A 13,833-nucleotide genomic window follows, 5' to 3' on the forward strand; every position below is an offset into this window, starting at 1 on the left:
CATCTGAGGAAACTTGCAGTTCTTCCAGGCAGGCTTTACTTTCCGAGTCATACATTTCCTGAAAGTTACCATATTAATAACTCTGCTTTAGGGCTATATACTGCTGGTCATCATTGTAGTATTGGGGTGCATAATTGGATGTCTTGTTAGCCCCGCTTGTTCCCCTTCAAACCCTAATTTGATCTGTAGTCTGTGTCTTGTCCCCTCCCTCACTCCTCCAGCTGTGAAACTCATTGTCCCAATATGCCTTTAATCCCTTGTCTCAAAATGGTGTTTCTGGGCCCTCCCCTTTTAGCTGAGGCAGTGAGTTTGGCATTCATCACAAACCTTCAGATCAAGTTTTCTGCAGGTTAGGTAATCTTTCATTTTAATCGGGCTTTTTCTCTTAATTTTTGTCTAAAATCCAAGCCTTATCTTGTATAACCCTGTTTGTTATACATGTTCTGCTATAGTTAATGTTGCTATGGTAACTTGTATACTCTATTTTGCATACTGTTGCTAATATGCATATTTAGAGGTTTGGGAAGATATTACCATAGTAGAACATGTATAACAAGCAGGATTACACTAGAAATTGGGTGGCACACTTGGACCTTTTCAGAGCACTAATTTGTTTTGTTATAATTAGATTATTCCTAATTCATGGACTTCTTATATTGATTAGAAGTGGACTAAAGAGCCTTGTAGACTTTTTGTAGCTATTACCTGTAGAGATGTGATTGCTAGAGTCTTTTGGGCCAAAAGGAAGAATTCATCTTTGGAGTAAATATCATTCAGCAATGTGGTATCTGCTACAAGCTCCATGTCTTAAAATCTAGATCAGAGTGACTTAAATGAAATTTTTGGTTATGAAAACTTTTAATTTCTTGATTAAAGATCTTATTCTTCCCTTTAGTTACTTGAAAAGTCAAATCCAAAAGAGATTCCATTTGCTGAATTGATGCACATTAGTGTCCTTCTACCACAGTAAATTTGGAGTGGCCCACCCTAACAAGGAACCAAATCTGTTTTTGAATAATATTATTTGAGTTCAGGTTTTTTACAAAATTGACAAAGGACTGATTAAAAACAGTTGTTTAGCATGTTCCTTTTAGAAAAAAGTGTTTTAAGCCAGAGTTACCTGCGAGAGACTCAACTAATGGGACACAAGATGCAACTGGTGAGCTATCAGAGGGGTCTTGAGTAGAGAATCCTATTATGTTTGGCTGAAGCTGTTGTGTGTGCAAGAAGGGAAAAGGCATTCATTCATTAGAATCCAAATTGACCTAACACAGTGATTAATGAAACTAAATAATTGCTGTTGGTTAAACTGCTAAGTTTATTTTTTCAAAATGTGTACATTTGAGTGTGAATTTCATGGGAGATAAATGCAGATATTGTGGCTCATTTTTCTTAAATGTTTTGAACCTATTATGGGGATTTCATTACATATCATCAGCATTATTACACTTACAGTAATGAACTCTGCCTTGAAATAGAGGCCTACTGAGAAGCAAATAAGCAGTATTTTCCATTGTTACAAAAAAGTAGGTATTAATGCTTACAAATTAACCCTTTGAAATACAAGTTTAGGAAGTTCTGACTGCAAACAGTTTAACTGTGTGGGTAAGATGTTTTAGTTGAGTTAGTCTCAACTGCTAAAGAATTCTGTGTATTCTGGAGCCACAGCTTTTAAGGAGGATTAAAAAACCCCACTTTTTAAAGTGTAAATATCACTTGTGTTAGGTGCTGGCTGAGGGCTAAGCAAAATTCAGGCTCTATTTTGCTAGGTACTGAATTAACGCAGAATAATTAAAGTCCCTGTTCCAAAGAGCTTAAAATCTAAATGGGTAAGACTCTCACATATGGGAGAAGGGTGTAGTACAGAGTGAAGAGTGCCGTGGTGGCAAACCATGGGAGATGAGACCTAAGTGTAGAGTGAAGCGGAAGTGAGAGAACTTTGAGGGTGGAATGGGGTACAGAAAGAGGAGTTGAACCAAACGGCCGATTTAACAAAAGGAAGGGAAAGTCCAGTCACAACTGTAGTAAGTTCTATGACTGTGTGAAGGTCCCTTCTTTAGCTGCCTTTGCTGCTCTCCTACCAGCTGGAGTCTCTGGCTGCAAACTCTTTCAGTTTTCCTCCAGGGCAGTGTGAAGGAACAGCACTACCTTGGTCTTAGTGCCTTTAAGAGTGGGGTGGGAATCTTCCCTGGAGAGTTCTGGGTCCAGAGGGAGATTGTGGGAGGAACTGCTCAAAAAAGGCTGTTGCCAGATGTTTTCAATGAACTGGGATATTGTGGGGATTCTCTTGTAACAACTTCTAATTTTAAAATATTGGAAGATTGTTCATGTTGCAGAAGACTTTCCCAGACTTTGTGGGTGCATAGATGCAGCTACGTTCCCCAGCCCAATACAGGAGGAGTTCCTGTCAACCTTCTTGTGTTTGTTTTGTGTTTTTGCAGGTTGTGGGCTGCTCATTGCAGAAAGATACAGCTGAAAAAGGGTTAGCATCTTTCCATTCAACTTTGTCCTGAACTTTTAAGTTCCTAATACTGTTTTTTTTTTGTTTTTGTTTTGTTAAACCTGTTAGGCCATTATGTGCATTCCATGGGGAATCAGGGGTCACGACGAAACTGGAAATAGTAGACTCGCTACCAATCCAGAAAGGACAGAAAATCATGTTTTTTATGAAGCTATTCACACAAAGTTTATGTAATAATACAGCTAAAGGGGGAGGAGGCTGTCAATTCCTAAAGCTTCAGAGTGGCCTTGTTATTGCAGCGTAGCTAAAACGTCACTGCTGGAATGGTGATGAGCTGCATTAGTTCAAAAATAAGTTCACTTTTTAAAGCAGCTCTAAAAATTCATGAGTCTTGGCAGGGGAGGGGGCACACTCCATAGGTTAATAAAGAGCAATCTTCTGTTTGGAGACTTTTTTTTAAAGCTGCTGAGTTATTACACAGAAATAAACATAATAGTGCAAATACACTTAAACCTACTTAAGCACTAAAGGCAAATACATGTTTAGGGCCCAAAGCCTACTAAATGCTTTACAGGTAAAGCTATATATGTGGTCCTTCCCTGCCTTAAAGTTCTTAGAGCTTGTTTGCACCAATAAATTGACCAGCAGAACTATATTTGCATTGCTATGCCAGGTTAGTGTCAGTACCAGGATTCTTAGGCGGATACCCCTCACAAGACTACAGGTTGCTTTATTAGGAGATTTTTCCATATGGTGCCAGAATAAAATCATTTTTACTCTAGAACAGTGTTTACTCAGGGAGCTAGACTATTATTATTGTTCTGTCTGTCACTTTTCCTTTGTAGACAAGATTGTTAAATTCCAATGGCAAGTGACAGAAGGATAAGGTTTAACAGGAAGCAATCAACTGAGTAATTATTAACAGGCTTCTTGTTAATGGTGCAGTTTTGGTGTAGTGTCCTTTTCTAATGAAGAAATGAGTAAGTTTGATAGACTTTCTGTTGTTAAAGGGAGTTTTAAGAAGGGACTTCAAAGGAATTTTCCCCTTGAAATTTGGGGATAAATAATGTATAGTTATTTCGCTCTCTTCAATTTTTCAAAATATTACTATTTTTATTCAGATGGATCATCTAATCATGTTTACAACTACCAGCCATGTGATCATCCACGTCAGCCCTGTGACAGCTCATGTCCATGTGTGATTGCTCAAAACTTCTGTGAGAAGTTTTGTCAGTGCAGCTCAGAATGTAAGTAATAACTTGGAAAGGTGTCTATAATTGGAAGTCTCTTCAGTCTTACTAGGTTGACATGTAAACTCACTATTGGAAAATAAAGGACTACAAATGATCAATAATGACCATATGCTTTCAGGGAAGTTTTACCAGGCTATTTATATGTGTGGGTTACCTGCTTGGAGTGTTTTGTTCAGAATTCACAGGTGGCACAGTGTGTCTGAGTATTCCACGGCAGTGTTACAGAAAGTTGAAATGTAGTTGCTTGACTTTTTAAGACCTGGTGGTTGAAGCATGTAAATTTTAAATGGCTGGAGGATCAGGGCTTAAGTATATATTTCAATGGGACTGCTGATGTGTAGAATGAAGTACGTGTACTTAAGTGCTTGTAGGAGGGGAGCAGTATCCGGGAGTATTGAATTTCTTTAGTCAGGCCTTACAAAGAAGCTACTGTACCCACTTTTCTGTTTCTGAAGCAGGAGTACTGCTTCTCTCTATAAGAGACTATAGAAGAATTCACTCCTAATAACCACTGATGGGTGCTCTGTTCACTTTTACGTTTGCTTTTAAGCACTGATGAATTGTAACATTTGGGAATCACAGGCATTTTGGCTAGTTCTGGGGCATTCACTTTGATGTAATGTAAGAGGTTGTTAGTCTGTTGTTCTTAAGCAATAGTTTATAACATTCTTTTTCCTCTAGAGACGTGAGATTCCATGGCCCTATAGCCCCATTTTCTATTTTATGTCCCATGCCATATTCACTGTGTTTCAATCCATGCGGCTCCTTCTACTTTTCTTGGGTGATTTTTTTTTTTTCTTCTTTCTTAATCATGTAGCATCAGTGTCACTAGAAGTGCCTTTAAGATTGTTACAAAAGCTACAAAACTAGATTTACATCTGGGCTCCTGTAGTTGCAGGTCATTTTCCAGCCAATGTTATCTTTTGTAATATCTCATTGTTAAGCATTTCTGTCCTTTTAGCTTGTTCCTCTAGCACCAGAATTCAAAACTTCTGAAACTTCTTTCAGCTTTTTAAGGGACTTGTACTCTTTCAGAGATCTAAGCCTATGTAGCAGCCTATCTTAGCTTTGGCTTCAATGTGGAGCAGACGGTAGGATTCTTTTTCTTGCATGCAGCCATTTTGCTTACTGTTTCCATTTTAAAGGCCAAAACAGGTTTCCTGGATGCCGCTGTAAAGCACAATGCAACACTAAGCAGTGTCCATGCTATCTGGCTGTGCGTGAATGTGATCCAGACCTCTGTCTTACGTGTGGAGCAGCTGATCACTGGGACAGCAAAAATGTTTCTTGCAAGAACTGCAGCATTCAAAGAGGATCTAAAAAGGTACGTACACTTCTCCAGACAAACCCTTTCTTTTGTCTTGTGTTATGTGTTTTCCTGTTGGCTGTCTGGGCAGGGGAGGTGGGGGAGGGGTTGTGTCCGAGTATTTCCATAATAGTGCTTGAAATTTTCCAGTGCTTTCAGTGGCTAGCCAAAGGCCTAGCCTAACACAGAGTAACTTTTACCTGCTTTGTCATTCAATTTACCTCTTGTCGTAAGGTCCTCACAGTGTGTACCACCACAACACAGGAATTTTTAAACTGTAGTGGAGTACAGCATCTGTCACTGTCTTCCAGTACTAACTCCTGTGTGACTGTATGTAAACTCTTCTCTTGTAGGCTGCAAAACAACGCGTTGTTCTTAAGTGATAGTTTATAAACCCTTTTTCTCTACAACATTGTTCCTAAATCTATTAGATTTCATGGTCTACAGCCACCATACTACCTTCTGCCCCCCCCCCCCCCGGCCATTTTTCCTCTTGATCTCTTTATAGCCATGCTGCAGACATGCCTAAGCTAGCTCTGCACAGTAGGTCTGGAATGGAACAGTGTTTGTGTGACATGGCACCTGAGTTTAATGAGCTCAGTCTCTTAGCAGAGCTAATTAACCTGTCCACAGCACTGTACACTTTAGCAACTGGAGCTGCTTGGTGCCAGGAATACTGAAGGGAGAGGGTGGAGTGTGATTGATTGGCCAGTAGGCACTCCCATTTTATCCCCATAGCTGCATTTATATCTTGCTAGTTGAAAGCCACTGCTCTACTCCATCTGCATGCAGTCAGAGAAAACATTAAGTAAGAACTAAACTTCTATTTGTAGACTTTTAAAAAAAGTCTTAATTTTCTTACTGCATTTTCTTGCATATAACCTGCACCCTGCTCCCCCCCACAACCAGCTGGGGAAAATCAGGGTGTGCATTGTATCCAAGGACAATGGGTCTAGAACAGGGGTGGGCAAAATGCAGCCCAGGGGCCAGATGTGGCCTACCAGGTCACTCTATCCAGCCTGCGGGGCCCCTAAAAAAAATTTAGAAAATTAATATTTATCTGCCCTTATATCATGCAGCCCTCGATGGCTTGTCAAAACTCAGTAAGCAGCCTTCTACCCAAAATAATTGCCTGCCCCTGGTCTAGAAATTGGGAGGGGTGACAGCATTAATGGATGCAATTTTGGGAGCAATGGCAACTAACCCTGCCACAGCTCCTTTTCCCTCCCCAAAATTTCCAGACCACAGGTCTGACCCATCACACAGCCCCTGACTTGGCCTATGGCTCCAGACAGAGCCAGTCCACAGGGTTGGACCTAGCGCACGTTCTTGGAGTTAGTGTGCTGGATTGGGGCCCGGTGCCTGACCCCAATGCCAGTGTGGTGGATTGGGCTTGCACTGTTGCATAGCCCCCAGCCCTGGCAAACGCCATCCCTCTGATACTTAATGGTAAAAATCCCCTTTCCCATTCCTTTTTGCAGCCTTCTAAAAATAGAGTGCAAGTTATATTCAAGGGCATGTAGCATGCAAGAAAACATGATATTTTATTCTGCGCTATGTATGTTTACTATATCCACATACAGTTCTGGTTCATCTTTTCTGGATTTATAACCAATGGATTCCTACCTTGAAATGCTCTTTTGATAGCTCTGTCTTCCTTCATGTGCAGTTTTCGTTCCTTCCAACCCAACTTGTGCCCATGTGTAGGTTACAGCTATTTGATCTTTGTCAGCTTGTCTCCTCTCAGGGACATGATGTAGGTTTGAGGCTAAGCAAGTCAGGCTTTTTCTGTCTTTTCCCCCATCCAATAGCATTTGCTGCTAGCACCTTCAGATGTGGCAGGCTGGGGGATTTTCATCAAAGATCCTGTACAGAAGAATGAATTCATCTCTGAGTACTGTGGCGAGGTAAGGAAAGATGATACCGTTCAAGCACATGCTTAATTGGTGTAGTTCTGCCAGCCCAAGTAAGAAAATGTTTTAAATAGTGTTTGTGGAGCACAGTGGTATGTTGTTTCAACTGAATATAAAGCAAAACTGATTAATGCCTCTCAGATTAAGGTTTAGTTTCCAGATTTACTACCAATTTTGAGGAATTATGAAATTCCTTGTAGCAATTTGCACCAGGTTTTACATATTTGGCCTTTGAAATTCCAGGGAATCTTAATCTTGTGAATGGCAGTTGTTACCAAAAATATTTGTTAAATTGGCATTTGTCTATTGAAAAGATATTTCATAAAATGCCACGGGCCTGTGAGGACAGGGGCTGGGTGGATCTGAGAAGCAATTGCAGTTCAAGCAAATCTGGGGCTTCAAGCAGAATGATTCACTTTGTCAGCCTAATGGGCTTCTAGGCCCCATGCTGTGTGTAGGAGTTAAGCTGTAAGGAACAGCGCGCTAAGACCCAAAGCTGTTCTGAAAGGAGCAGAATTACAAAATAATTCACTATTTTGGTCTGATTGACAGCACTGCTTTGGCAGCATTTGGGGCTTGGCTTTTCCTTTATGGAATGGGGAATGGCTGAGTTGGAGTTGTACTCATCTGCAAGATGACTGGTTGGCCATCCAGCCATCCTTTTGGTAGCTAGCCAGCAGAGTAGCATCTGTTTAAGACACTTCTCAGCTGCCTTAGCTGCAGAATTGGAGTTAATATTGAAAGTGCATTTAAGAGTAAGCATGTGAATAGTTATGTGATGACTTAACAGCTGGAGCCACTTTAATGCATAGGTAGTAGAACAGAGAAGGCAGCATTCTTGGTGTTAGTATAGTTACAAATGTAAAACAAACTATTTGCTTTGTATGCACTTTCTTTCAGATTATTTCTCAGGATGAGGCAGATAGAAGAGGAAAGGTATACGATAAATACATGTGCAGCTTTCTGTTCAACTTGAATAATGGTAAGTATGTTGACTGACCATGCTAAAATTGCTTGCGATAGAACTTGAGCTCCTTCCATCACGTCCAAATCAAATGCAGAACTATTCACTTAGCACAAGTTTCTAATGGCAGTAGATGGGGCTTGCATCAAAGGTGGAAACGACTTGGGTTGAAGCTGAATTGGTGTCTTGCCCTAGTCCATTTCCCAGAAGGTGGAGGTTTCTGCACTGGTGACAGATAACAAAAGAGGTTTGGAAGTAGTCTTGCCTCATCTTCCCATAGCAAACTAGTAGACTGCTAGCACTTTTCCCATGTGCATACTTCAGTGGAAATCAAATGTCACCCAAACTGAATTTGACATCACACAATGCAACAGTGTTGATAAGCCCAGAAACACAAATTCTTTAGTCCTGTCTACAAAAAGTTATCAAAATATAAATGGGAAATTGTTATGTATCTCTCTTCATTGGTAGCTGGCACCGCAGTTTCAGGGGCTAGTTGGCAGCCAAGTGGGAGAGTTGATATCTCTATCATATGATGGTGTTTACACAAAAAAGGACTCCTTTATTATGTGTGTGCATGTATACATGTACATGTGTGTGTATAAAAGGTTAGTGCAAAACACTTTCACAAGCTTGCGCTCCTAGAAGGAAGAGAGGGATGTTTCAAAAATACACACACCACTCTATCATCCGGGCAGGAGACCAAGGTAGTTTGCTTAACTCAAGGGTTTTCAACTTTTTTCAGTAAGTGTACTCCTGGTGGCCAAATGTGGAGGGGGGTGTGGAGGGGGAGGGGGAGGGGGCAGCCATACACAAAACAGCAGCAATGCAGGGTGGTGGCTGCTGTGTGAGCTTCCCATCCCCCTCCATGTCCAGCCCCAGGCTTGCTTCTGGGAAGCAGAGGCGTGGGGTGGTGGCGGCGCTCCATCCCTGCCCACCTGCACTTACCCCCTAGGGGCCTCCCAAGTACCCCAGGGGGTACATGTACCCCCAGTTGACAACCCCTGGCTTAACTCCTAGTAATTGGAAACATAGCAATTACAGGCAGTTTTGTCCGACTCCCAAACCATGGTAACTTCTTGACTTTTCTGCTTGAAAAGTCAGCATTAGATACTTTAGAAGTTAAATGTGCCAAAGCCCTATAGCATGCTAGTGCTATAAGCTAGGGCCATAAAATGGGCCACAGGCTGTTCTTTTTTCTTTCAAATTGTATTTAGAGACAACCTGTTCCAACTGTGCTTTTATATTATTTTCTAGATTTTGTGGTTGATGCAACACGGAAGGGCAACAAAATTCGATTTGCAAACCATTCAGTAAATCCCAACTGCTATGCAAAAGGTAAATGTTGTACAGTGTTTAAATCAGCACTAATTGTTTTTGTATTGACTAAGACTAGATGGTAAGACAAATGTTGAAATGGTGGTAGGAGTCTATTTTAACTACAGCGAGGTGTGAAAATATCGGAGCACTAAGAACCTGACTATTTACTTTTTCTTTCCAGTTATGATGGTTAATGGAGATCATAGAATAGGTATATTTGCTAAGAGAGCCATTCAGACTGGTGAAGAGCTGTTTTTTGACTACAGGTTGGTAGACTTAAATTATTTTTCCAATTAGACCAGATCTTAAATATGAGATGAGATATGTAAGTTAAAGTGTTTACCAGTATAAACTGGTAATGTAGTAGGTACGGGTGGGTCTTCCAAAGTAATAATTGTGCTGTTCCTTTTTCTAGTACGGGTGGCCTTGGTCTTGCACTCCATTGTGGGCTAACCAAACACACCTGAAGCAGACTGCCATTCTAGTCACACTAGTGTGCATAGATTTTTAAAGATAGATTTATGCATGACTGGTCAGCGTTGTAGATATGCTTCTTTTTCACTTAAAGTGACTTAGCACTTGGGCTAACATCCTCCAAGTATTTGCTCCTTTATGTACCCCTCTGGGCTGCTGCATTGAAAGTGCCCAGGCTCCCCTTCCAATACAGAGGGCAAGTTAAGTGCTTAAGGAAGGGAGTCTAAGTTTGTAAAATGAGAAGAAAAGAAACCTAAAAACACAGCCCTGGGCACACGTCTGCTTGAGATTTGCCAACTGTGATGCATCCAAACATAATGAATCTGTTATTTTCTTTTGAATTTGACAGAGCCAATGTTTTTGTGTCTCTTTCAGATATAGCCAGGCTGATGCCCTTAAATATGTGGGCATTGAAAGAGAAATGGAAATCCCTTGATACCAGCTACCTCTTCTCTCTCAAACAGAACAGCTGCCTTATCTTCAGGAATTTCTAGTACTGTGGGCAATTTTAGACAAATAAAATGATGCAATTTGAAATTCTGAATTTGCAAAGTACTGTAACAGTAATTTATAGTAAAAAATTTCAAAATCAACTTTTTATTGCCTTCTCACCAGCTGCAAAGTGTTTTTGTACCAATGAACTTTTGCAATAATGCAGTGTGGTACACTTTTTCAATCTTGAATAAAGGATACTTGAACTACAGCATGCGGAGTACAGTTGAGATGTAATTCTGTACTAGACTGCAAACGCTATGGCTTCCTGAAGACTAAATCTTGAGAACTACCAATTTCCTGAAGATACTGATGTTTTTTCCCCCTCATAATATTGTAATATCAAAGCTTTCATTTTAGAAACTCTTGGGACTTATAGACCAATGCATGGATGTTAAGCATGGTCCTTAGCTGCCCTAGTTCAATGACTTGCTATGGAAAACACTGAAATCAAAACATACTGACAAAAGAATAACTCGGGTGTCAAAGGACAGTAGTTCTCAATCTAAATGTTGTTGTCATTGGTTAGAGCACCATCTAGTGTATTTTACGCACATAACAAGGTGAGAGCTGGGATTGGCTAAAGGTTTACTCTCGGCTGCATTAAGATGCTTGGCCAACCTGGATTTAAGATGTGATTATAGAACTGTGATAACAGCTGCTAATCAAAATTTGAGACAGCAACAACATTCAGTCAGGCTTCTTGTATCACTGGATATAGATTCTTCTACCCCATCTTTAAATACAATTTATTACATGTTCACTCAGTGTCCTGAAAAGACTTCTTTACCCAAGAGAATCCTTGGTCTAAAGGTTAGGTCCAGTAGTTGGGAACTTGAACAAGTAACTGAGGAATAGTAAGTTACATTTTATTCCATGTCTGAGATATTTAAGAAGTTATTTACCTTGCACCTATGAAATGCATTAGTTCCTGCTTCATGTGGAGTCTGCCTGTACCAGTCTAAAATGATGGGGAAATGTTTACAGTAAGTGGAAACTAGCTTGGTAATGGATTATCTCGCACACTACGTTTTAGCATTAGAAGCATTGTGGTAATTTAGGTTGCAAACCTATTTACTGGAATGCACACTGAATTCAGATGCAGTCTATAATGACCCAGAGAGCAAAAAAAATTCAGCAATTTTGTTTCAACTATCCTGTCTTAAACTCCAATTAACACCCATATGGAATAATCTGGGAACAGCTTGGGGACTGGCTCTGGCTTAATTCTGCACTTGTAGGCACTAGAGCAGGGGTTCCCAAAGTTCGTGTGCCATGGGGCAGTGGCACCTGCAAGGCACCACGTTGGGAACTGCTGCACTAGAGAAGTGGATTAATGGAGTATGCCACAGGCAACAAGAGCGGCACATGCTCCCAGTGAGGCTTGGTTAGAAAAAGGTGTTTGGGGGAAGGTGGGGGGGAAGTTTTCATTATATCGCATTTGACTACATAAGTTATGTCAGGAATATTTCACCCTTATTAACAAGAACTTTTGTGAGAAATGCCAACTCTGACATGGTTCCAGTCACACCCTGCATTTACAGTGGGTCACATGAGGATAGAAACTTGCCCTCCATTTTTAAGGGGGCCATAGAGGGATGACATTAGCTGGCCTAAAACTGAAGTGTGAACCACCTAGTGACCATTAAGGACAAAGAATGCTAGGACTAAACTGATACCACCTCAGTGCCATGCAGCATAGTGGTGAAAGGTAAGGACAGCTTGCTTGATCCAGCCAGAGCAGACTCCCTTTGTCGCATTTGGGACTGAGGATTCACATCAAGGACAGGAGTTTGAGGACAGTGTTTCACTAAAGAGCTACAGCTGGCTGCAGAACATAACTGAGCAAAGGGACAATAGTGTGCTGATTCTCAGTTTTTCAAAGGAGGGGGAAAAGCACTGACCTTTTTTCTCTCTCAGTCACTGTTGTTCAGTTCTGTCTAATAACCTGGCAACTTCACGGTGTATGGGCTTCCATGTCCATTATTAGCAACAGTGTACGCATCTAAATACATGCTGCTTGGCTCAAAATGGAAGACAAGTGGAGAGGGAGATCTTCAGCAAGTAGCATCACAAAGCAAAGAAAATTTAAAGTTACAAGTTAAATGTTGGATCTGATGACCAAAGCATTAACATTACACTGTACTTACCATGATAGTCCACAGCTGTATTGCCTGCTGTTTCCACAAAGATAATCCCTCTTTTGCGGTGACATTGCAATACTACATATGTCCAAGCTGCTGGCCAGCTGTCCCTGTGATCATAGTTATGGTCTAGAATCAAAAGCAGTTCTCTATCTAGTACACTAGTTCTCAACCAGGGTGTCATGCAATGTTTGCACTGGGAGGTGTGCAAACATGACTCAAGAGAAACACACAGATTTCAGAAGGAAATCTAGAGTGTCAAAAACATTCTGACCTATTGTGGTCTGAGTTTTTTGTAACAGAAAAACTATTATTTTTCCATTGCCAAGAAACATGAAAGCTAAGACCTGGCATTTTCAAAGAGGTACCTTGAGTCTAAAAAGGTTAAGAACTGCTGTAGTGAACTCTGTGTGGTGTTAGGGGAGATGCTTTATTTTGAGTGGATGAAGAAGAGCACAGGTGTTCACAAGTCCATGTTGCTCTGCCTACCTGCTGGAGTACCTTTCCACCAGCTTGCAACAATTGCAGAAGCTCTCTGAGAAAAGGCTCCAGAAAACAGCACAGAGATTTTCTCATTCGGTTCCCCTGGGAATGTACAATGCCTCTGATCCATAGAATACTTTAGGGACCAGAGAACCTGCTTTAAGTCTGCATTCGTGCTGTCTTCGCAATGTAGTAATGGAAACAACACTGCCACAACAGCACACAAACTCACTGCTCAACCATGTTTGAACAGTCTTTTCACACTACAGCAAGATGTCAAAAGCCTTTTCTCCCCAGTTATCCTTACCACCCCATTTCCATCTGTGCATCTTTTAGGGATAGCAGCAGCAGACAGACACTCACAGTAATATCTTACATTAATTTGTTTTTCCCCAGCAGTTGTCCACACCAACTCAGCAGCATGTCAACTTACCAGAAAGGCAGCTCTAGTCCAGTTTGTGAAAGCAGACCATGTTTTTTTTTGTGGTCCTGGGCAGAGTAGAGTAACCAAAGCCATGAGCACAGTTGGATCACCATAAGATGCAGTTTACAAACATCTTTGTTTAGGAGGTGGCAGTTTCACTTGCAGCTTTGCCAATTCCTCAGTGCTGTGGGTATGCAATCTAGCTGTTTCAAGATGTTGAAGAGCAGACATTGCTGGCATTGTAAATAGCATTTACACACAACATTCTCATTTCTCGCCACACCATGGGAGCTCATGCCACAACAGCTATTAGCCATTTATTCCAACAGAAAAACACCGAAGATTGTGCTGAAGTATTTTTAAATAAGCCTGGCACGCAAGGGACACACACACACACACACTTAGCACTAACATCCAAATCACCATTTCAAAAACAGCACTTGTGACAGGCAAGTGACTGCCAGCCTGAGACAATGCAGTGGTTTGTGTTATGCTAATGATGCGTTTCAGGGCATTTATACTTTGCTTCAGAATGCCAGGAGGCATGGTAGCTACAACACACAAATCTGAGATGGAGATTGGCAACCGTGTTTGTAAAA

At 41.0% G+C, this 13,833-nt stretch overlaps 1 protein-coding gene across 5 annotated transcripts in view; it reads left to right on the forward strand.

The window, feature by feature from the left end:
* EZH2 (enhancer of zeste 2 polycomb repressive complex 2 subunit) overlaps nt 1-10,394 on the forward strand; it is a 75,280-nt gene extending 64,886 nt beyond the window's left edge. For all 5 annotated transcript variants that reach the window (XM_090049966.1, XM_090049968.1, XM_090049970.1 and 2 more), the window contains 8 exons: nt 2,442-2,482; nt 3,583-3,708; nt 4,860-5,038; nt 6,832-6,927; nt 7,834-7,915; nt 9,155-9,235; nt 9,399-9,483; nt 10,067-10,394. In XM_090049966.1, coding sequence (XP_089906092.1) covers nt 2,442-2,482; nt 3,583-3,708; nt 4,860-5,038; nt 6,832-6,927; nt 7,834-7,915; nt 9,155-9,235; nt 9,399-9,483; nt 10,067-10,127 — 751 coding nt within the window. In that variant the 3' untranslated portion in view covers nt 10,128-10,394. The remainder of the gene's footprint in view (nt 1-2,441; nt 2,483-3,582; nt 3,709-4,859; nt 5,039-6,831; nt 6,928-7,833; nt 7,916-9,154; nt 9,236-9,398; nt 9,484-10,066) is intronic.
* The last annotated feature ends 3,439 nt before the right edge of the window (nt 10,395-13,833 follow it).

The sequence above is a fragment of the Crocodylus siamensis genome, chromosome 5, assembly GCF_052110815.1.
Source record: "Crocodylus siamensis isolate JL-2025a chromosome 5, ASM5211081v1, whole genome shotgun sequence".
Lineage (NCBI taxonomy): Eukaryota > Metazoa > Chordata > Crocodylia > Crocodylidae > Crocodylus > Crocodylus siamensis.